Here is a 22,574-nt window from a genome sequence, read left to right as displayed (position 1 = left end):
TTTCCCACTCGCATCTTCTCTGAAAGACGAGGAACCACTTACTGAGGTAGGGAAGGAGTTGTTAGTGGCCAGGGTTTAGATACTCCCTGTAGTATTTCCACATGTGCTGAAAAGCCTTTGGCCATCTCTAGTTGCTGAAGGCTTTTTTTGTGTCACTTATCCTCTCTTACTAACCCCCAGACAAGACTGTGCACTCCAGTACTGCTACCTTCAGTAGGTACCAGTGACGATGCTAAATAGAGCAGGGCAATCCAGCCCCTCAGTACTGAGCATCACTGTACCCCAAAAAAGTGGAGTGCCAGTTGTTTGCTGTTCTCCCAAATTTCACCTTTAGCATCAAACAAGTTAAAGGGTTAAGGGGAATAAAATAATAGGAGGTTTTATTCACCGTCTCCTGAATACTGATGATTTAGTGAAGAACCTAAAAGATGTGTATTGAAATGAGAGGGGGGGGAACAATATTTCTGCCAAGCTGTGCTTTAGATAAGCTCTAAAAGGTGTTTTTTCTGTTTCTGCTGACAAGCTGTCACGATGCTTAGAAAGCCTCATGTGTTGTCTACGGTGAGTGAAAGTATTTGGATTTTATTGTGGTAAATTCGGGTTTGGTTTGTGTTTTGCTGTCACTTGGAAGACGAATCTCTCTGAAGCATTCATGTTTCCTGGGGGACAAAGGACTGTTTTGTGACCAGCTCATCAAACAAGTTGGCAAAGCGTCCACGGTGCCATTTGAGATGGCGTCAAAGCTCTATCCAGACCTCACTGCCAGATTCGTGCTTAATGGATTTCAAACATTGCATGATGGCTGTCCTGTAAACCCATAATGAAACTGTCCTCTTGGTGTTAATTTAGTGCAGGTTCAGTTCTTTTATGAAACCTCACTGAAATAGCTGTATTTTTCTTCCTTTCAGATCTATCTCTCCCAGACTCCTCTGTGTCCTAACCCTGTGTTTGACCTGATGCTGAAATGTTGGAGCAGGGATATAAAAGATCGTCCCACTTTTGACATGATTCACCACTTCCTGCTAGAACAAATGGAATCAAACATTTGACTCCAGGAAAAAAGAGACAAACTGTTGAGAACAGAGTGACTTTGGTGTCTCTTTGCCTGTACCTCACAGGAAGATGGTCAGGCCACCTTGCTCTCCTCCCTTGACTGTTCCGTATTTAAGTTGAGATGTCCATGGCAGCTGCTCATTCTATTGGCCATGGTCTGACACGCAGGACCAGAGGATCTCATTTGGTTGAAAAATCATCTCCTCTTCTGAATCACTTCCTGGGAATACTGTGAGAGGGGTTTTATTAGATACCCGTACACCTTTGGGCAAAATGAATGAGTAAAACTTTACGAGTGACTTGGAGCTCTCTCCTGGGTGGACTAGAAAGCTACCAGTCGGTGAGAGCACTACCACTCAAGAACAGATTCTAGAAGTAAAGACTTCAGTCTTCTAAAACAATTCCATTGAATCAAATGGAAGTCTTGTGCACATTAGCAAGTGTTTCTGTATGCTCTTGCTGCAGACAATATGTATAGTGAGACACTAGAAACGTTTAGAGCTAGGGAATGGTTTAACGAACTTGAGAACTGACGGAGCTGGATTTAGCAACCCTTTGGAAGTAATGCTACCAGGGTCTACGGAGGACGCTGATAGAAGAGTCCAAGATCATGTTCTTTTTTCCTGTGGTTGTTAAGCACTGCTTTTGTTATATATGTGCATTTTCCCCACACTGGATTTTTTTCTAGAAAAAAAAAAAATGTTTTCAAATGAATGTTAAAGGTCATAGGAAGGTCACTATGGTAGAAGATCTTCTTTTGACCTACAAATTAAGGCTAGGGTAGGGAGTTTGTATTGAAAAGTAGCTGATACTGTACTACTGTCACTATGTAGATTTATTAGCCTAATGAACTTGTAGCCACAATGGACTGATGTGCAATTAATCCTGTATAAGTACCCATTAATATGAGATCTCTAAGTCAATGCTGTTACATGTGCAGAGGGAACTTAGATTTGGTGAAACCGAATGGCTGAGAGCAGAACCCGCTATGTCACTTGTCATAGCTCACGCGAGAGGAGAAGGAGCAGAGTACGGGTCATCCCCCGGCACGCGCATGTGCACGCACGTTTGGATACGTGTGTCTAGCGTTGGCGGTTCCTCTTCAGGTCTGCAGCAGGGTTGGTGCTGTCGGCCAGGCAGATGCACTTTGGCCCAGGCTCCTTTATTGCCGTGATCAAATCTGGCATCGGGAGGCGGGACAGACCTGTCCCCTTAGTTTGGGTTTGCCTTTGATTTTTGGATGCTCCCTGCGCAACATCAGACAATCTACTCATTGAACTTGGGATTGGTTTTTGTTTGTCGTGTCACAAACGGCTCATTCTCTGGAGGGTTTTAGAGGGCTCTGAGATCCATTTGGAGTGAGTTAGAGAATTCAGCTTGTTTCTACAATAAATCCATTGTGGATTTACCAGGTGCCTGGGGAATACTCTGCTATTCCTTTTCTAATGGTTTAGCAACATACTTAGGACCAAACCAAATATTTCATAAGCTGGGAGAAGACAAAATCTCAGCACTTGGCTTTTTTTAAACAGCATTCAGCGTAGCATATATTTCCAGTAAAGATCAGAAAGATAATTTTTGTCTTAGCCACAAGCATAATGTGAAGGGCTGTCTGTGCTGTGAGCTCTGTGAGAGGGCACTGCTGAGAGAGGGAATGTCCAGACGGTTATAATATGAGGATAATTGACTGTTATGTTGAAAGAAAAAAAATCACTTATAAATTGGCAGACGCCAGGACGGAGTGTGGCATGGCCATGGCAGAGCAAACTCCGTCGTGAAGTTTCCCAGTTGCAGCTCACTTGATAGGCCCATGCCCAGGTTGTCCTGCTGCAAACCTGGCCTGGGGTTGTCCTGCCTGCGCCCAGGTGTCTCCATCCAGGCTGGTCCTCTGAGCCCCCTTTACGTGCTGAGGAGCCGGAGGGTCCTAGTCATCTCATCTCCCCGTGAGGGCTACGTGGGCTGAGCTGAATCGCACCCCCAAATAGGTTGTTTTTTTTTTTTTTTTTCCCCCTTTGACTAGAGGGGCCCAGGGTGAGCCAGCGTTACACGCGTGCACTGTCTGTCTGGAGCCGGGCGATGGGAGGCAAAGCCAGCTGCAGCCTGGTGGGCACTGGTGGCTGGCAAACCACACGTTGATTGTATTTCTGGAGCATTTCTGTCCCAGAAAATGTACCCAAGTAACACACAGCCGTGTGCGTGAACTCCTGTACTTCAGAGTTCAGAGGTACCAGAGCACTGTAACGTCACCCGGATGGGCTTTGTACTTCTGTTACGTCAGGATGTGCTGTTCCTCCGTTGACATGTTGACATACGAAGTTTCTCTCATATCAATAAATTCTAATGATAACCTTGACAAAAGTGAATTTCTATTTCTTTACCCAGATGTCTGCACTGAGGACAGCTATTTTGGTCTGATTATTCAGTAGCCCTCTGGTAAGTCTGTGGCCCCCAGGTTTGGAAGGAGCAGCCACTGGTTATTTAAGGAGTGAGATGTGAAGGTTGTTTCTGAGAACGCTGGGCAGATGCTGGCCTGAGCCTCCTCAGGAGCTGGGGGGGATGATGGGACCTGGAACAGCCTGGGATTGTTGTTTGGTGCCATGAGTACAGTGCTGCATTTCAGTAAGCAAGGGGCTTTTTATGCTCTTATTAAACTCAGAGGAAGATCTAGGCTGGGAGTGACCTTTGTTTGTAGGTCTCTAATCCAATTGTCCACTGCAGGCTGAGCTAACTTCCAAGCTGCGTTGGGGCACTCTGGGTGTTCCCCAGCTCTGCTTTGAAGATCTCCAAGAATGGAGATGCCACCACGTGCCAGGGCTGTGCCTCTCCTGTGGGGGAGAACCTTCTCCCTGAGGAGAGCCACCTGCCCCTCACAAACCTGTCCACCCTGCAGACCTGGTGCTGCTGGAGACGTCTGCCCTCAGTTAGAGCTCAGGTATTTGGGCAAACTCAAACATACTTATAAAGGCTGGAAGTTCCAGATCTCTCCAAAAGTGTGTAGACACCAAGGGCAAGAGTCAAAGCAGCGTTTTTATCTCCTCAGACACAATTTTGGGTGGAGTATAGGCACCTAAACAGATGAGAACAGCCCTCGAATACTTTATGATTTCTGGTTAGTAGCTTTGAAACCCTAAAATGATTCTACCAGCCACGTGGCTGAGGTCTTCACGCTATAGAGGGACTCTGCAGTGAAGCAGGCTTGCTGCCGGTGTTGTAGTTGGTGGAAACAATGCTGGTGCTAACAGGTCGTTGACTTGAGGACATGCTGGCCACCGTGGCTGTTCAGTAACCAGGAGACCTGTGTCCTGGGCCTGCCTTCAGCTGGAGGACGTGCAACCCACTGCACACAAGTCAACATGACCATACGAAGTTGGGAATGGGAACAACCCTTATCCCGCACGAAGCAAGGCAGTGAAGGATTGTGCCCTCCAACAGCCAGACCAGGAGGGCAACGTGGAGCAGGGAGAGGAGGGTTGAGACTTCCACCACAGCACGATGAATCTCTTGAACCTCTGCTTTGTGGTATCCTCACCGAAGGTGTGCACGTGGCCGTGTGTGTGCAGGCAGCGCTGCCCTGGCCGTGCCTGGGCTGTACCAGTGACCAGGGCACGCGCAGCCGGGCTCACCCGAGTTGTGTGCGTTAGGTGTGAACCGTGCTGTGAACACGTATTTGTGCTGGGGCTGCTAAGGAGGAACATCTGGTGCTACTGTCCCAAGGGCTACGAGCCTTCAGGAGACCTGACAAACGCCATAAAATCTCTGTGCTCATCCAAAATTTCCAGGTGGGAGGCGGGGGGAAAGCTGTGTCCAGAAAAACCTGACAAGCTGTATGCTGGAGCTGGAAGCGCTGTCAGGTACCAACATCGCTCCTGGCAGCATCACAGAGGTTTCCTGGGCGACCGGATCACGCTGCATCTCCTTCCTCCCACACCCACCACCGGGAGCTGCCACATTGCCATGGCAGCCCCAAAGGAAAATAGCTTCTTCCCTCCCAATCTGTACTATATCCCTGGGTAAGTTCTGAAGTTCATCCAAAATGTCTGTTCATTTCCAACACAAATAGCTCCAGCTGGGATCACGTACTACTTACAATTCATGATATTTGGGGTTTTTTTAAAAGACGCTACTAAATATTCCAAGTAACAGTGCACTGAAGGAGACAGGGCTCCAGGATAAGAAGCACCACCACCACCTAACAGGATATAATTAAAGACTATGCCATAGCTCATTAAGGGTGAAGTTGCAATTGGGGTTTTTGGGGTTTTTTTCCCCCTTTTTTTCATATGTTTTAAGCTACCAAATGTTACCAGGGCTGCTGTGCAGGGTTTGCCTTCCAAACTGTCATAACTTTTGCATCAAGGATGTTTGAAGACCTCCTTTGAATAAATATTTGCATTGGTATGATATGCTCTTGTCAAATTGGTTGGAGCACGATGCTGCTGCTGGATTTGAGCTCTTTGAAGAAGTCGGTGACTGTGGGTGCTGGGATCTTGTTGATGTGTAGTTGCAGGGTTTTTTAAATCTTTTTGTAACATTCTCCTCTAAAGGCTTGGAAAGAAGAAACCAAGCTGTCATGGGTAAGAGGTAATGAGTTATTGGTTGAAAGGTAAGACAGGAGTGGTGGAAATGAGTGGATAGGCTTCGGGGGGAGTAGAGAAGTTGTGTGCGGGGTCCCCTGGTGACCCGTGCTGGGAGACATGTCCGTGACACGTGTGACTGGGCTGGAAAGGGTTGGATGGCCACCGAGGGAAAAGGAGCTTCTGTTGGTACGGAATCACGCGGGTCAGCCCAGCCTGAGGTTAACTGGGAAGGGTGTCGGGGCTGGTGCCAGCCCAGGCTGCGAACGTTCAGCACAGAGGAAACTCGCCGTGTCCCGCACGGCCGCGGGTGCAGCACCGGTACGGGCAGGAGGCAGATCCCAAGCTGCAGGTAATGGGTGGAGCACGCTGCCTTCCCTAACGATGCTCCCGCGCTGATGATCCCACCGGTCCTTCCCATTGGAGCCACGTGCAGGACTTTTCCAGTACTGGTCTCTCTATCTTCCAAACTTACGTAAGCTCTGGGGTTGGAGGTTTTTAACACGTTTTTGTATTGCTGTGGATGTCGGAACGATGTGATGTGTTACTCCGTGCGTGCTGTCACCCTGTCAAAGCTGTGCGCTGACAGCAGCTTGGGAAGGATGAGTAACAGCAAGGAGGGAGCTGTGGCTGGGTTTGCACCTCCAAAAGCCTCAACGCCCCCCTGCTCACTCCTGCCTGCAGACAGCCCCCCCCAGCAGCAGCTCTGAGCCCTAATCCCACCACAGCAGCCGGGGCTGCTCCTCTCCGGGCTGCTGCTTCGGTCACTGGAGGCAGGAGGAGGAGGAACCAAATTCTGTCACCGCTTTCAGCAGTGATGTGCAGGCTCCTGGTGTCACCCAAGCCCCAGAGGAAGCCCCCGTGGGTGGTGAGGGTGCTGCTTTGCATCTGGTTTGGGTGGCTGAGCGCAAGGAGGAGCTGCCTGAAGGGCGTCCCGGAGCCCGGGCTCTGCTGCTGGCAGACGGTGCACCCTGTGCTGGCAGGAGGAGGAGGAAGATGCTGCGTCACAGCATCTCGCCAGTTGTGCCGTGTGCTGTGGCGGTGAATCCGCAAAACCAAGGAGGGCATCAAAGCTGGTTGCTGTCACGTAGGTTGGGCAATGGTCACAGCTAGGGCTTTGAAAATGCTGCTGCAGTGCTCAAGAGCGTTGGGAAGCCAAACCCAACGTGTGGGATGGTTGAGGAAGGACTTGGCGCACCGAGAAGGGGTAAATCCATGAATCCTGGTCACCGGGCGCAGCCCTGCCCACCTTGTCCTGGCTTGGCGGAGCTGGGAAGGGTGCGGAGCGGAGCGAGGACGGGCCCAGGGCCAAAGCTTTTCCCCGGCGATCAGGAAGGCTGAGCAGGTTTAGGTGACGCAGTCTGGGGAGTGGCGATCAAAGAGATACGGCTGAGTAAGAGAAAAGCGAAATGGGGCTCAGCCTTGGGAAAGCGGGTTACTCGCCGCTCGCCAGCGAGGTTTGGGATCTGCAGTGGTTCAGCGTGAGCTATAGAAAGGGGAGATCTCCCTGGTCTCTCGATCAAAATATCAAGCAGGAGAAAGTCAAACAGCCCTGCTGAGACCGGTGCCTTCCCCAAGCGCCACGGCCTGTATCGGCAGCACTTGTAACTCACTTCTGCGGCAGATCCCTTCTCCGTAAACCCAGACCGACTCGCCCGAGCTCCTCAGATTACCTCGCTTTTAATTGCTTGTGAATTGAATCCTTTCTCAGCCCTACCATTATTTTATTCATGACCAAAATCCCTCCGGCCATCCTGTAATTATTCAGGCTATGTCATTTGTGCTCTTGCTCAGCTTTATTGTCCCGGCGTAGCTTCCCTGTGTTGCAAGACTTATTGAAAATCAATGGGGATGAGCCACCGAGCTGCTCCGGCAGCTGCTGGTGAGAGATCCTGCATGCAAAGTGGGAAAACTTGCCAAGTGGAAATGCACGGCTCTGCTTGCTGTTGTTTAAAGTATTTGGAAGGGAAAGTACTTACTCATCATCTTATGATCCTCATGCATCATCCGGCTTTATCCCCAGATACGCGGTGGGATCATTGATTGAATATTTCTGTCTGTACATTGCAATTGGCAGCTCTGCCTTTCTTCTTCAGCGGTGGAATCGCATCACTTAGAGGGCATTTGATACTGGGAATAGCTAAAGTCTCTGGTACATCCTGGTGGACTCTGGAGCGGAGCCAGAGCTCCAGCACCGGCCCTACCCTGAGCCACCATAAAGTCCAACTGCCCGTCCCAAGCTCGGGGGAGTGGAGAAGCAGCGTGTCGCTACACGCCCTGTGCAAAGGTCCCCAAAAAGTCGAGCGGTGTTTGTTACTGGGGCTGAGCGGCCGCCCGGCCGTGCCTCTCCCACGTAACGCAGCGCCGGGGTGGGTTTGTGAGCCCGGTCTCGCTGCTCGCCGCAAGGGTATGGAGCGGAGAGGTTTGGCGGGTGCAAGTATGCAATTTTTCTGGTTTTTGAGTTTCAATATTGAACAAGGGATACTGGGAAATTCCCAGTAACTCACTGTGTTTTGGAACAGTGAGAGGGATTGCAAAATTTAAAACTGAGGCATGTTTAACTGGAAATAATATTTTAACTTGGGGGCTGTGGATGTCAATGCTGTCAAAGCGCCCGCAGCCCACGCTGTTCCTGCTGTAAGTTTTCCATCCACAGGTGCTGCTCCAGCCACGCTCCCTGACGGGTCCCCCATCCCTCCATGAACCAAAGCACAAGCCTGTGCCTGTACACGCCTGGAAATCATGAGACAGTTTTCACGCTCACATGTAAAAACGTGCATGTGAGCACACACTCCCCACCTGACTTCACGCGTAACCGCACACATCTTCCCGGTGCTCCCCTCGCGCCGCTGCTCCGGTGGCATTAACAAAAGCGTTCATGCTCCCAGGCACAGCCCTGGGCAATCGCATTCCCTGGGCTCACCTACTCAAAGCCACGTGTGCTCCTGGCCGTGGCCTTTCCAGCGTGCGACGCCTCCTGAGCAGGTTATCCCACCGGCGGACACCATCCAATGCCATCTCAGTGACTGCTCTCCGTTTCCCCCTCAGCTACCGGGGCTTCGTCCCTCAGTACAACTATCAGTTTGGAGAGACTTTTGGCAAAACCACGTACCGCCTGCTGACGGATCCCGCTGTTACGAAGAGCCCTCACCCTTTGCTGGCGCCGCTGCGCAAGCAGAAGTTCATCGAGGACTTCAGCGGGACGAAGCACGGTGTGCAGGGTTATCTCCCGGGGCGTCCAGGTGAGCAGACCCCGGGGCTCGTCCCTTCGCCAGAATGGGCTCTGCTAACGAGCAAGGGGTCAGTCGGGAGCAATGGGTCTGTGCCCGTCCTCGACAGGCTCCTGGGGTGAAGCGGGATGTTTTCCAGGGAGCAATCGTAGCTCTGGCGTAGGAGCACAGAGACCCGGGGAGCCTCAGCTTCTCACACTGGTGTCTGGGGGAGAGGAAAGGAGAATTTTAATTCCCAGGTTATCTTCAGTTAGATGAAGATAAATGATTTTTATGGCATGGTATGAACTCACTTCCCAACTCTTCCATACTCCTGTTGTGGTTTAACCCCGGCCGGTAACTAAGCACCACACGGCCCTCCCCAGGCGGTGGGGGAGAGAATCGGAAGGGTAAAAGTGAGAAAACTCACGGGTTGAGATAAAAACAGTTTAATAACTGAAATAAAATAATAATAATAAATTGTAATGAAAAAGAAAATAAAAAGAGAAATAAAACCCAAGACAGACCAGCAATGCAGATGAAAACAGTTGCTCCCCACTAACCGACCGATGCCCAGCCATTCCCCGAGCAGCGGCCCCCTCACCAACCTCCCCCCCAGTTTTAGTGCAGAGCACGACGCCATGTGGTCTGGAATATCCCTTTGGTCCTGGCTGTGTCCCCCCTCAAATTCTTGTGCACCCCCACCCTACTCACTGGTGGGGTGAGGAGCAGAAGAGCCCTCGACTCCGTGTAAGCACTGCTCAGCGGTAACTGCACCATCCCTGGGTTACCAGCACTGTTTCCAGCACAAACCCAAAGCACAGCCCCATACCGGCTACTATGAGGAAAATTAACTCTGTCCCAGCCAAAACCAGCACAAGTCCACAGGCAAAAACCCGTCTCTCCTGGGAAGGTCGGCTCTGCCACCTCCGACCCTTTCCCACTGACCCACCTGGTGCAGAGCTCGTTCTGCTCAGAGCTCTTACTCACAGCTTGTGGTTCACGGTGCATCTTGCTGCTCCTACCGCAGCTCAGCAGAAGGGTGCGTGTGCCCTTCCTGGTTCCCTTCCCTCTTCTGCTAACAGGCCCCATCTCCTCCATCAGCCACACGCTCACATAGATCCCCAACACCGGGAATTTGCAGGAATCTCCTCCCCAGCCCCTCTCGGCAAAGTACCTGGTGCCTGTTGAGCAGACCCAAATCAGGCCACAGCAGCAGCCCCACCGTGATCCCCATCAGCCCCTCTCGGGGACGGGCCGTCCTTTGGAGACACGTTTGCCGTGTACCGTATCAGGTGTCGAAGCCGTAGCTGCTGTGGATGCCCTGTTCAGTGGAGGCGAGTCCTCTCCTGGCTGAACACAGGGGTTACGTGCCCAGGTGGGATCTGGGTCTTCGTTTCCCTGGGAATGGCCACACCAAAGTGATGTTTTCCCATTCAGGGTGGAAACTTGTGCCGTGTAGCTTCTTGCAAACTTTTGGCATTTCTGTTCATCCTAACCTTGTTTTCCAGGATCCAGGTCTCTACTACACAGGTGGTGTTCACAGGCTTCACTCCTGGACATTGAAATTTGCATTTCCTTGGACTAAAATGTAATTTGGATGGACCCAACTAACCAGTTGACCTAGTTGTTCTCTCTCATTATCCTCTTCTCATTATTCTTCTCCCCTCGCCAACCTTTACATCATCTGCCAACGTTTGCAGCTGGGAGCTCACATTTGCTGCTCATTGGTGAACTGCTGCAGAACGTGGCCACAGGGAGCACCTTGCTGTGTTGGTGACTCTTCATCACCAGCTCCTGCTGTCAAGTTGTGAGCAATTCCTTAAACCCTCCCCTGCAAACTTCATTAGAACTGCCTGGCATCCTTCTGGGTGGTTTACATGATGGAGCTCAAAGAGCTCACGGCAGCGTTGGGTTGGTGTGGTTGCCTTTAGCAAACTCATTCTGAAGACTTTTTCTCAAGGTCTCTTTTTGATAAAGCCTCGTTGATGGGCACCAAGTATTTTGCTGTTTTCTATCAGTTGAATCCCACGTTGTTTTCTTGCTGGAAGTGAGGTCAGGCTCTGTCGGTTGGGGACATCAACCAGGGTTATGCTGGATCTGCAGGGGTGGCCACGTTGGCTTTGAGGGGGTTATGGCACAGGTCAAGCGTGCAGGCACCCGCTCCCCAGGAACCTGGACTGAAAACATGTAGATGTTTATTCAAATCAAATGCACGGTGTGGTTGATTCTGGTAAAAAGCATTCTGGCTTTTAATTTCGTGCCTTTCTGTGCAGCCTTTCTGAATCAACAAGTCTGCAAAACCCAGGGTCATAAAAAGGAGCCCATATGGATTTGTCAAGTACAAAACAACTTCTTTTTTCCTTTTCCTTTGGTTTGTCGGATAAAGAGAGTAGATGCAATACTTTCATTAATAATGAAGGAAATACTAAGACAAACCTGTTTCAAAATTTGCACACTGGATTGAAAAATCACTTTCATCAAGGATTTGTCTTTATTTTGTTGCTAGCCTGGACAACACTTGATACCTAGAGTTTATATACATAGAGTTCAGTTACATAGAGTTTATATACTTTATAAAGTTATATACAGTATATATACTTTGTGATCTGCTTATAATTGTATTATAAACCTAAATGCCCATCAGAAGTTTTATACTCTTGCAAAAAGGGGCAAATTTTGCTCTGCGCTGTTTGGGCTGGGACAGGTTGTAATGCCCTGGGACTCTGCAGATGAAGTCCTGGCTGGAAGATGGTGTCTCGTCTGCGGGGCTTTGCGCTGCGATACAGATGTCCACCCAACGCGAGGAGGTCAGGGGAAGGCAGTAGAGACCAGAGGGCCTCAAGAAAATGACCTATGAGAACAAAAATGGAAGGAATTTGGTTTGTTTTAAAGAGATGAGATTGACGTAGTAACGGTTTTCCAATAAGGAAAAAGTTGTTGTGGAGTGTAAGAGCGATCAATCACCCTCGTAACCACCGAGGAGGGAGAAATTGGCTTCGCTCCTGGCACAGAGCATGAGGAAGCACCCGGGTTGGAGATGTTGTATGGGGCCGGGGCAGCCTGGGGAGCCGCGTCATGGGATATTTTTAAAGGAAAGTCAGACAAGTTGCCAAGCTCGGCTGTCCCTGTGGAGTCTCAAGCTGCAGGGCTCCATCCTTAGTTCACAGCAGAGATATTTAGTGTGTGCCGGCTGTCGATGTTTTTTCTCTCGGCCAGCATCACAGCAGACCCTTTCCTCGATGAGCAGCAACGAAGCCAGGGCAGGAATTCCTTGTTGGTTACCATGGCAGGGTCGGTCTGTGTCTGGGGTGTGCTGATGCAGCCAGGTGGAGAAAAGAATATGGGGTGGGGTTTTTCCCTTTACTTCTTTACAGCTTGGCTGATGATATTTTACAGTTTAGGTGTCACTTAGAATAAATTAGAATAAAAGTTATCAAACTAATACTTGCGCAGTATTCCTCAGTGCGGGTGGGTTTGTTGGGTGGGCTGGTGGCACTTGCAGGATGCTCTCCCAGCCTGTGGGATGCTGTTGACCTCCAGGCTCCTTTCCTTCGCTCCGGAGGGGAGTGTGGGGGCCGAGGTCCAGCGCAATGGGAATCCCTCATCCTCCTTCGGCCACTCCTTTCCCTTAACTCAGCGTCTGTCCCGCAGGGTACTTTCCCTATGAGAAAGCCAGGGCTGCAACAAGCTTTCCTGAACCAGTCCTTGGGCCAAAACCCCCTCGGCCAGGGCCAGCAGAGGAAGAGCTGATGATGATGCGCATGGACCCCGTGCCCCAGCACCACCCCAGCGAGTACATCCCGAGGACACCACTGCCACGTACGTACCCATGGAGGATTTCACACCATCCCGCCTCTGAGGGGCAAGAGTGGCGATTGCCCGAGCTAACGTCGCCTTGTGGACAGGAGAAAAGGTGGGGACCCGGCCAGCTCGGCGGTGCCTCGGCAGGAAGCAAACCGGTGAGTGGCTTTGGGTGGGGGAGACACGTGGTGAGGGATGCTGCTGCGGAGGGGTGGGCCTTTCGGGGACCGGTGGGTGTGGAAGGGATGTCCTTGGTTCACGAGTGTGCAAAGAGGGAATTTCATACAGGTGTGGATGGCAAGGACGAGGTTTAGAGCATCGTGTGGAGAAGTAGCAAACCCACACGAATGATTCTAGCAGTAGCAAATCCACCACATCTCCAGGAAACTGTTGCCGTGATTAATTACTCCTCAATTAAAAAGGATTAACTCCTCATTTAGTTGAGTTTTAGCTTCAAAACCCCGTTTCTAGGTCTTGCGTTACGCTGTGATATGCAACCGGGCTTGTGTTTCCTTCGTATCAACTGAGACCCCCGTCGCTGCCCCCCAGCCCGAAAACAGAGCAGTCCTGGCATCTCTGCTTGCGTCCCGGGTTTGCGACCCCTTAACTGCGCCCGTCTGACTTTCCCGCCATCGTTACCCCTTGTTGAAACACAAGCATTGGGATTTGCCTGCGGAGCTGGGTGCTGTTTCGCATGGCACAGCCGGCGTCACCCGGGACCAACGTGTTTGAGCCCCTTATTTCTTCCGGAGCCAGAGACAGCGCTTGTCACGTCACAGCCAGCCCGCGCTCTGCAAATCCCCTGAAGGCAGAGATTAGAGATTTGATGTATTGAGTCAAAAGCTGGCTTGGATATAAATCCCAAGAAGGGGCATTCCTGCTCCTTGCTCTGAGAAACAGATTTGTGGAGGATTTCAGTGCCCAAAGCTCCCCTCGTCCCCCGTGGGGATTTTGCAAAACCCTCTGCGTACAGAGAGCTCGGCTAGTAATTTGACTTTACCAGAAGTTCTTGGAGTAGCTCTTAGTGTAAAGCCAGGAAGAAATGGAAATGGCAGCTGCCATTCACAGGTTCTGGCAGTGATTTAAGCGATGGAGCCAAAGGAGGAAGTGGGTTTTACTGGTGTTTATTTTATTTCTGCTTTTATTTTAAGCCCGTAAAAATTGAAGGTGTGACTCTGCCAGGAGTGGCTGAAACCGCGGATGTGGAGCAAGATTATCGGTTACCAAAACTGGTTGTACCAAACGCGATCCAACAGAAAGTCATTTCAGGTAAAAAAGAGGGAGATCGTGCGCAGCACGCGTCCACCTCGGAAGAGATCGTGTCACCCTTCTGCCCCTGGGGAAATCTCAGAGACGTTGGCCAGGCGCTCCAGCTCGTTTGGACACTTTGGGATGGAAAATGCCCCTGCTCCTCTCCATGCAAGGGAGTTTCTTTGGTTTTAATCTCGTGCTGAGGGACACATGTCCACGGGCAGGCGGAAGGGATGCAGGAGCCACCTCAGTTCCCCGCAGTGGCGGGGCCAGGCTAGAAAATGCTCCAGAGAGCAAGGAGAGGTGGGTGGTGGGCTCTGCACTGCCAGCAGCCTGGTAAGTGTCTGCTGCCGCTGAGGGAGCTCTTCCTCATGTAGAAATAAGACGCTTTTCTGAATCATCAAATCAACAATTAGTGTTGTATGGCACCGTCATAAGTAGATAAAACTCTGTCTTACAAGGAGGGATACTGCGCTCTGCGGCGAGCCACAGCAAATGCAGGAGTTGCACGTCAAAATATTTCAGACCGAGTGAAAGAGCATCGATGTTCTAGGATGCAGAAGACACATTTTGCTCTCTCCAAAGCTTCCCTTTGGAAAAAGGAGTTCTGGCTGCTTTTAGGTTGTACCTCTCTGTTTTATGTATAGACTTTCTATAGTTTCTCTCTTATAATTAGTGCAAATTTGTTGGATGGGCAGGGGAAATGAGGAAGAAAGGTTGCACAGCTGGTTGTTAGCCCCTGAATGCGTATTAAACTGAGACAGAACATGACAGAGCTGTCAGTGTAAAGGAAAGACTGTAAGAAAATGAAATGTTTCTTCCATACCTCATGGAGACCAGCAAAGATCACTTCAGCCCATTGAGTTTTCCTTGGGAATCAAAAAAGACTCTTTCTGAAAAAGATGCTTCACATGTAAGAGTTAATTTTACAATTTAAGCGGACGAACTTTTCCTTCCTCTACTCTGCCAAGGTTTTATATTTATCCCAGTCTCTTCCACTTCCAGACTGGGTGATCCTTACCCGATATGCATGTTGTCTCTTGTCTTCATCCCAAGGGTACACTGGATTTGTCCCCCACCTCACCTGGATTAATGGCGTGAATTACGTCCAAGCTGTGAAGGAAGCCATGAACGAATTTGATCGACATCAGGTAGATATTATATCCACAAATCTTATTTCAGGAATATAACGTTGGTATTGATTCATCGGCCACACCAAAAGCGGTTTCACTTACTGTAGTAGCATTAGAACTGGGGTTAATAAGTACAAGCAAAAGAAAATGCTATTAGGTAACATGTTGAAAAAATCATGAGCAATTAAATTCTGTAACTTGTTTCCTTGGGACATTAAGGGAGAATAAATGAGTTCGTAAAAGGATTAAGCAAATCTATTGAGGGTTGGTTCAAGAGTGGCTATTAAAAATGTTGCTCTGAGTGCAGAAACACAGGACGCAACTATCTGTGCTTCCCTTACGCAATGGATCTTCTCTACCTGGGTGGCAGCGCCGGATGGCTGCCTGGGCTGGATATCTCTCCCTTTTAATTGGTTGTAGGGCTTTCTCCTTTACTAACATAATTTGTCTGAAAAGGAATCTAGAGCTTCCTTCTCCTCCTTTTGGGAAGGATGCAGAAATATCCCTACTGAAAAAAATATTTCGTCCCCTTGCTGTAAGAGCTCTCACATAATGCCATATAATCCTCCTACACGGGAAAATGAGATCCCTCCCACGGTACTTAATAGTTTGCATTCAAAGCTACTTGTTTCTTCCTGCTACCAGGATGGAGTGTGATCCCTGGGACGCAACCGTCTCGCTGGTCCGGTGACGGAGAGGGCTGATCAGCTCAGTGGAAGCAGGTTACAACACTACCAGCCCTTTCTGGTTCACCAGGATTCACTGCGGTGCCTTTGTCCCAGACCCTATGGGTCTGATGGAGAGAAAATCCAAGGTTGAGGATTCCCAGCTCAGAGAAACTCAGCTGGGATGAAATGACTCAGCGGGGAGAGCTGCAGGGCTGACAGCGCTCACGGCAGCCTGATGCTTCGCCTGAAATGTATTTCCCTGCGCTGGCTTCCTTATCCTTTCCTTCTGATGTTAATAGGCATTGAAATGAGGCAAACAGAGCAAACCCCAGACATTATCAACCCAAAATGCACTGTTTGCAAAGCCTTTCTGCCCCTGATTTCTTAAGGAAGGTCTGCCGTGCAGTAAATCGGCGAGGGAGGTGTTTCTCCGTCGCAGGATTCAGCAGAATCCAGGCTCGCGGAGGTTAGCTGCAGCACGTCAGGCACTGAAGGAATATAAGCACGCTTAAAAAAAAAAAAAAAAATCACACCACGTTTCTATCTAAGATGGCTTCTGACTTCAAGCCACTAATCTTCTGCCCTAAATCTCTGTTGCCCTAGGTTACATACTGGGATGGGCCATGGATCATTGCTTACTGTCTGCATCAGGCACAATAATGCAATCCTCTCGCTTCAGTGTCGCGCTTGAGGCATTGCAGCGATCGCTCCATCATCAGTCACAAAACGCTTTGATGGCCCCACGGTTTGCTGGGCTCCGTGAAGCCGGTCCCTTCACCACCGAGCAGGGCACCGCAGCTTTAGTGACATCTTTAGGGGGTTTTGCTGCTGCGGAGATGTGCAGAGCTGCAATATCCATCCTCCAGCACAGCCCCGTATCTGACCTCGGAGGGCAGGGACGGTTCCGGGAGATGATTTACACTCTCCCTTCAGTTAACGCTCCCTAAGCCTTCCTGTTCCTCCTAGCCTGGGAATTACTGGCTAATCCCCGTCGGTGGGACTTGTGGAAAACCAAAACCAGTTGAAGGGGTCAAAGCAAAACCCAGATGCGTCTGTAGCACAGGAGCAGACAGGGCACGTACCCGCCTCCAGCCTCACGGTATATCAAACGTAGGAGCACGAGGTGTTTGGGACTTGCGGATGATGCCCAGCGGTGACGACCGGGGTCTGTAGAGATCCTGATCCTCTGTGCTCCTGGGGTACGAGCTAGCGGAGGCAGGGCTGCCGCCAACTCCCGTCAGGAGGAAAACAGGGAGGATGCAAGGAAGCTCCTAATTAGAAGAAAATAGAACTGGAAAGAGAATTGCTGTGCATTGGCTTAACTATTTTCTCTAATACGGAGTCAAAGCACATGTCTTGGGTAACACCAATCCAGTTTTTAAAATGAACTGTACTGTGTAGTTGGGGGTTTTGTTTGTTTGTTTTCCAGTTGTTGCAGAGAAATCCAGCTTGCAGCTTTGGCAAGAGATTTCCCCAAACACACTGGCCTAACAACAGGATTTACACCAGTGCTGGACTGATACCTTTCTACACGGGCTTTGTACCAGGTAAGTTTGTCAGCTGAGTGAAAATGAAAGTCACTAATACTAATTACTGTCATTAAGTAGCACTGTTATTAGCTGTAGTGTCATAGTAGTGAACAGTTATTGGAATGTTCCACGTGGGTAGTAGATTTTTTTTCCCCCAGTCTGTGGCATCCCCTGCCTTTCTGCGGGAGAGCCCATCGTCCTCGCTGCCAGCCTGGACTTGTGCAGGACGTTCCTCTGGTTTCCAGCCACCAACCCCCTGCTAAAGCAGAGGAGGCTCGGTAACACCTCGTGCGTTACAATTTCTTCGTCAGGAGAGTGATTCAGTTCTAAAAAGCTTAAAGGCTGATTAAAAAAAAAAACCACCAAACCCAACCCGAAAGGCAGATGATACAAAGGGATTGAGACAGCACAAAAAGAAGCAGTGACGGGGTATCGGCCATCAGGACAGGTGGTGGCTACCTGATCCTTGTCAGATATTGATTGGGGTTGTGTAAAAGAGGAGGTCTGGAGAAAGTAGTTTTGTATATGTTAAGGGGAAGGTCTGCCCATGCAGAACATTAGGATATCAGGCTAAAATTGCAACAAATCTGCAATTAGTATTGCTGTCTTTGGCCACAGCAAAGTCAAAAGCCTGCAGCTCAGTAATGGTGGATGGGGAATCATGGAGATAAGCTCAAAAGAAACAGACTAACAGCTTGTACTTAATGTGATAAAGAGGAGGAAAATAGTAGAAGACAGAATATGTGGCAGAAATGAAAGCAAAGAGCGGGAAAGTATCTCGGCAGTGTTGGACTGCAGCTGGTACAGCCACTGTCTCTGCCGAGCCCAGAAGGTTGAGGCAGAGAATGTGGCTCTAGCAAGAGTTGTACTGGGGGCAGGGGAAAGGACGCAGAAAAGGCAAAGTTTAACACCAGGCCGGTGGGCAGGAGCTCGAAGGTTGGCAGCGTCTTACGCCCTGATGGCGACAGGTGAGGCTGCACAGGCCTTCTGCTCCAAGACGAAGAGAAGGATGTTCGCTTTGGCCTGTGTCACCACGGTCCTGCCCCGGGGCAGATGGCAAGCGCAGCAGCTGCTGTCCCCGGCGCGTGACACTCACCCCTCCGTCCCCTTCCTTCGTGCGGGAGCGCTGGGGTGTCCTGCGGCAAAGCCCCGACTGCTCCAGCGGTTTCCTCTGCGCTGGATTGCTCAGGGAGGGCTGCGGTCGCACGGCTGCAGCCTGCAAGCTCGAGCTGCCTGGAGAAAGGCTGTTAGGAACCAAAGGGTAAACCGGACCCCGGTGTCAACGCTGGTCCGTGTGCTTTGACCCCTCCGCAAGCCTGCGGAGAGCAGGGGGAGAGCGGCCGGAGCTCTTCAGGGGAGGGTGACTAATGTGCCCAAAAGGGTGCTGGGGGGACACAGCATGGTCCTGCCCTGGGTAACCGGCAGGCCAGAGAAGGACAAGGAGAAAAGAAAAACCCACCCTAAAATCAAGGACAAAAATCAGTTTAAAGTGTTCCCTCACGCTTCAAACATCTGTTGCTGCCTTTTTACCTACAGCAGCATTCTGCTGGGTAAGTTTGAAGCCAGGCACCTGTTTCTGTGCCCAGACTGATTTCCCAGGAGCCACCACAATTTTCACTACTCCAACCAGTCCAACTCTGGAAGGAGAAACTTATTTTGTGTTATGTTCTTCTGTCCTAAAAATCAGTTACAATTAGGAACACAGAGCAGAATCTCTTCAGCAGGAAAGCAGCCTGCTGTCTCCTGTCCAGCTATTCAGAGTGACAGGTTTGTCACTTTACGTAACACCAAACATATCAACTGTTTCCACAGTAAAAATTTGTTTTGCCAATACAGGTCAGTAAGACCTGATAGATTTAAAGCCTCCATATATCCATTTTACAAAATGTGACTGCAGCAGGGCTGCATACAGGGAGCTCTTTGGTACTGTTTGTCCTCAGTTGTCACAGCTGTCCCCAAGGCTCCTGTGACAGCCTGCAGTCACCTGCTGAGGGGCTGCAGTGCCCAGACACAAACACCCACCTCTACCAGAGGGGCTACTTGCCTGCTTGGTTTGGTTGCCCAGGCAGCTGGGGAAGCTGTAGCTTACAGACGCCTCATTAGAATCTACATGGCTGCGGGGCTCAGAGCTGCTCGGCTCCCTGTAACAGGAGTCTGCAGGCAGGTACCTAAATTTAGATGGAGCTGAATTCCATCCTCCCTGTGAAGGATATTCCCCCCTGCGCCAGTCCCCTTGAATATAGCGCCATACCCGAGTATTTCTTCCATTCCTGCACCAGCAGAACTGCTGCCACATCCAGTGACACAAGGCGGCAGGGAGAAGTGCGGTTGCCTTGGGCAAGGCGGCAGGGCTCACGCCAAGTCCCCATTTTTCTTTTCCAGAACTCCGACACACCTATGCACTTACTTTTGGAAACGGCACCCGAAAAGCTTACCAAAAGGAACAAAGGAGACAAGCTTGTGCACTGTGAAAAATGCTTTAATGGTGCCTGTACAGCATTTGAAGTGACTTTGAGACAGGAAGAGGAACACAACACAGACAGAGAAGTTTTGAATGAAAGAGTTCATACAGCTTTAAACAAAATTTACAGGTGGTCATCTGCATAGCTTTTACTCTGCTTCTTCCTCAGCCTCCTCCTCAAACTCCCCCTCCTCCTCAGCTGTGGCATCCTGGTACTGCTGATACTCAGACACCAGGTCATTCATGTTGCTCTCAGCCTCTGTGAACTCCATCTCGTCCATGCCCTCGCCAGTGTACCAGTGCAGGAAAGCCTTTCGGCGGAACATGGCAGTGAACTGCTCAGAAATGCGTTTGAACAGCTCCTGGATGGCTGTGCTGTTACCAATGAAGGTGGCAGACATTTTCAGGCCACGAGGTGGAATGTCACAGACCGCTGTTTTAACGTTATTAGGAATCCATTCAACAAAATAGCTGCTATTTTTGTTCTGAACGTTCAGCATTTGCTCATCGACCTCCTTCATTGACATACGGCCTCTAAAAACAGCAGCTACGGTCAGATAGCGGCCGTGACGTGGGTCACACGCAGCCATCATGTTCTTTGCATCAAACATCTGCTGTGTTAGCTCTGGCACGGTTAAAGCACGATACTGCTGGCTCCCACGGCTCGTGAGCGGGGCAAAACCAGGCATGAAAAAGTGCAAACGGGGGAAGGGAACCATGTTGACTGCCAGCTTCCGCAGGTCAGCATTAAGCTGGCCTGGGAATCGCAGGCAGGTGGTAACACCGCTCATGGTTGCCGACACTAAATGGTTCAGATCACCATACGTTGGAGTAGTCAACTTCAGTGTTCTGAAGCATATGTCATAGAGGGCTTCGTTATCAATACAGTAGGTTTCATCTGTGTTCTCCACAAGCTGGTGCACCGAGAGCGTGGCATTGTAGGGCTCTACTACAGTATCTGATACTTTAGGGGAGGGTACAACACTGAAAGTATTCATAATTCGGTCTGGGTACTCTTCACGAATTTTGCTGATGAGGAGAGTACCCATGCCAGAGCCTGTGCCACCACCAAGGGAGTGAGTAAGCTGAAAGCCCTGGAGACAATCACAGCTTTCTGCCTCCTTTCTCACAACATCTAACACAGAATCAACTAATTCAGCACCTTCCGTATAATGGCCCTTTGCCCAGTTGTTTCCTGCTCCGCTCTGACCTGGAAGAGAGCCATTTTCGTATTAGATTACGGTCACTGCTTCCTGCTTATTGCTTGCAAGCAAAGCTTAGGAGCATCAGGCTACGGAGAAACCCCACAAAAGCTTTCATTTTATCAAGCACAGAGCTGTGGTTGCACACAAGAACCCTTGAAATGGCTCGGTCGACACACGGAAAACATTCATTACCAACGATACAGCAGCCATGTAATGTCTCCTGATATTACGGAGGAGGTAATGAGAATCGGAAGAGCAACGACCTCTTATGCCTTCTCGGACCTGTTCTCGGCCAGCAGCTGCCGGCAGCCACCATCCGCAGATCCCCGGTATTTCACGCCCGTCATGAAGCGGCAGGATTAACCCCCCTCCCGGGGCCGCGCTTGCCTCAGGAGCATATGCGCCGGGGAAGCCCGCAGTGCAGCGTCCCTGCCCTGCCCACCCCACCCCGAGCCGGTTACACGACAGGTCCCTCCCCCGCTCCCGGCGCACTCACCGAACACGAAGTTGTCTGGCCTGAATATCTGGCCGAAGGGCCCGGAGCGCACCGAGTCCATGGTGCCGGGTTCCAGATCCACCAGCACGGCGCGGGGCACGTACTTGCCACCTGCAAAACAGGGAGAAGCCGTGACTGCGGCGCCGGGGGCGGCCCGGGGAGGGGGCGGGCGGCGCGCCGGGCCCTACCTGTGGCCTCGTTGTAGTAGACGTTAATGCGCTCCAGCTGCAGGTCGCTGTCTCCGTGGTAGGTACCGGTTGGGTCGATGCCATGTTCGTCGCTGATGACCTCCCAAAACTGCCGGAGAAAATGGCATCAGGGGCGGCTGGGCCGGGCGTGCCCCCACCTCTCCCGTCTCTCCCCCCCACCGCCCCCTGCCCACCGCCCAGACCTTGGCCCCGATCTGGTTTCCGCACTGCCCGGCCTGCAGGTGCACGATCTCTCTCATGATGGCGGCGGCACAGTTCACCCTCACCCAACGCCACTCTTCCCCCAACCGACACTGACTGCGTGAGGCAACCGCCAAGCCTTATATAGCAGCGGAATGCGCGCGCAGCCTTTTTTCCCCGCCCAGGCGGCCATCCTCAGGAGCTATTGGCTATTCATAACGAGGCTCTACAAATGAGGAAATCTGGTTGGCCGTGGCGCTGTCATTCAAATCAGTGGCTCCAACTGGTTCCGCCCATATGTCTGTTGATTTTACTGTTAGGCAACCGGGACCCACGAATGCCCGCCCTACTCGCTCAGGACACTCCCGATTGGCTTAATTGAATGATTGATGCCGAGCATGATTGGCGGTCGGCCTGAGAGATGAGCTAACGCCATTTGATTGGATGAAAACAAAGTGTCCTAGTAACCGTCGCAATGACTCCGCAGCAGACCCTGGGCGGTGGCTCGCGCAGCCGCCTATTCCCGAAGCCGTGTGCGCACTTTGCGCAGCGTAGGCGGCGGCTCCTCCTTACTGCGGGAGAGGAGGGGGGGGCGGTTTCCGGGGAAACCTGGCCGGGCCGTTTCCCCTGTGGGTCCCGAGCACAAACACACCCCCCCCCCCCCCCCCTTCCCCGCCGCCTCTCGCCTCCGCTCCCCCGGGAAGGCCTCCCTCACCCGTCCCCGCCGCCATCCCCTTCCCCCGCCCTCCGTTGGTCCCGGGGCGCTGCAGCGGCGCCGTGGGGGGCAGGGAGCCCGTCTGCG

At 51.1% G+C, this 22,574-nt stretch overlaps 3 protein-coding genes across 5 annotated transcripts in view; 2 read left to right on the top strand and 1 right to left on the bottom strand.

Moving 5' to 3' along the window:
- Nucleotides 1-3,411, top strand: part of LOC104634765 (discoidin domain-containing receptor 2) — a 60,921-nt gene extending 57,510 nt beyond the window's left edge. For all 3 annotated transcript variants that reach the window (XM_075772449.1, XM_075772447.1, XM_075772448.1), the window contains one exon: nucleotides 909-3,411. In XM_075772449.1, the coding sequence (XP_075628564.1) occupies nucleotides 909-1,049 (141 nt within the window). In that variant the 3' untranslated portion in view covers nucleotides 1,050-3,411. The remainder of the gene's footprint in view (nucleotides 1-908) is intronic.
- Nucleotides 3,412-3,650: 239 nt separating this feature from the next.
- On the top strand, nucleotides 3,651-19,692 carry CIMIP2A (ciliary microtubule inner protein 2A). Its single transcript, XM_075772112.1, has 8 exons — nucleotides 3,651-3,672; nucleotides 7,422-7,509; nucleotides 8,676-8,869; nucleotides 12,491-12,798; nucleotides 13,792-13,909; nucleotides 14,948-15,042; nucleotides 17,122-17,239; nucleotides 19,604-19,692. The coding sequence occupies exons 1-8, from the start codon at nucleotides 3,651-3,653 to the stop codon at nucleotides 19,690-19,692; spliced, it is 1,032 nt and encodes a 343-aa protein (XP_075628227.1).
- On the bottom strand, nucleotides 19,680-21,904 carry TUBB4B (tubulin beta 4B class IVb). Its single transcript, XM_075772111.1, has 4 exons — nucleotides 21,775-21,904; nucleotides 21,572-21,680; nucleotides 21,384-21,494; nucleotides 19,680-20,892 (listed from the first exon to the last, which is right to left on the bottom strand). Exons 1-4 carry the CDS (start codon nucleotides 21,829-21,831, stop codon nucleotides 19,832-19,834), a joined length of 1,338 nt encoding a protein of 445 aa, XP_075628226.1. The 5' UTR covers nucleotides 21,832-21,904; the 3' UTR covers nucleotides 19,680-19,831.
- Between the last annotated feature and the right edge of the window lie 670 nt (nucleotides 21,905-22,574).

This window comes from Balearica regulorum, chromosome 20, assembly GCF_011004875.1.
Source record: "Balearica regulorum gibbericeps isolate bBalReg1 chromosome 20, bBalReg1.pri, whole genome shotgun sequence".
NCBI lineage: Eukaryota > Metazoa > Chordata > Aves > Gruiformes > Gruidae > Balearica > Balearica regulorum.
This window is presented reverse-complemented; position numbering and strand designations above follow the sequence as displayed.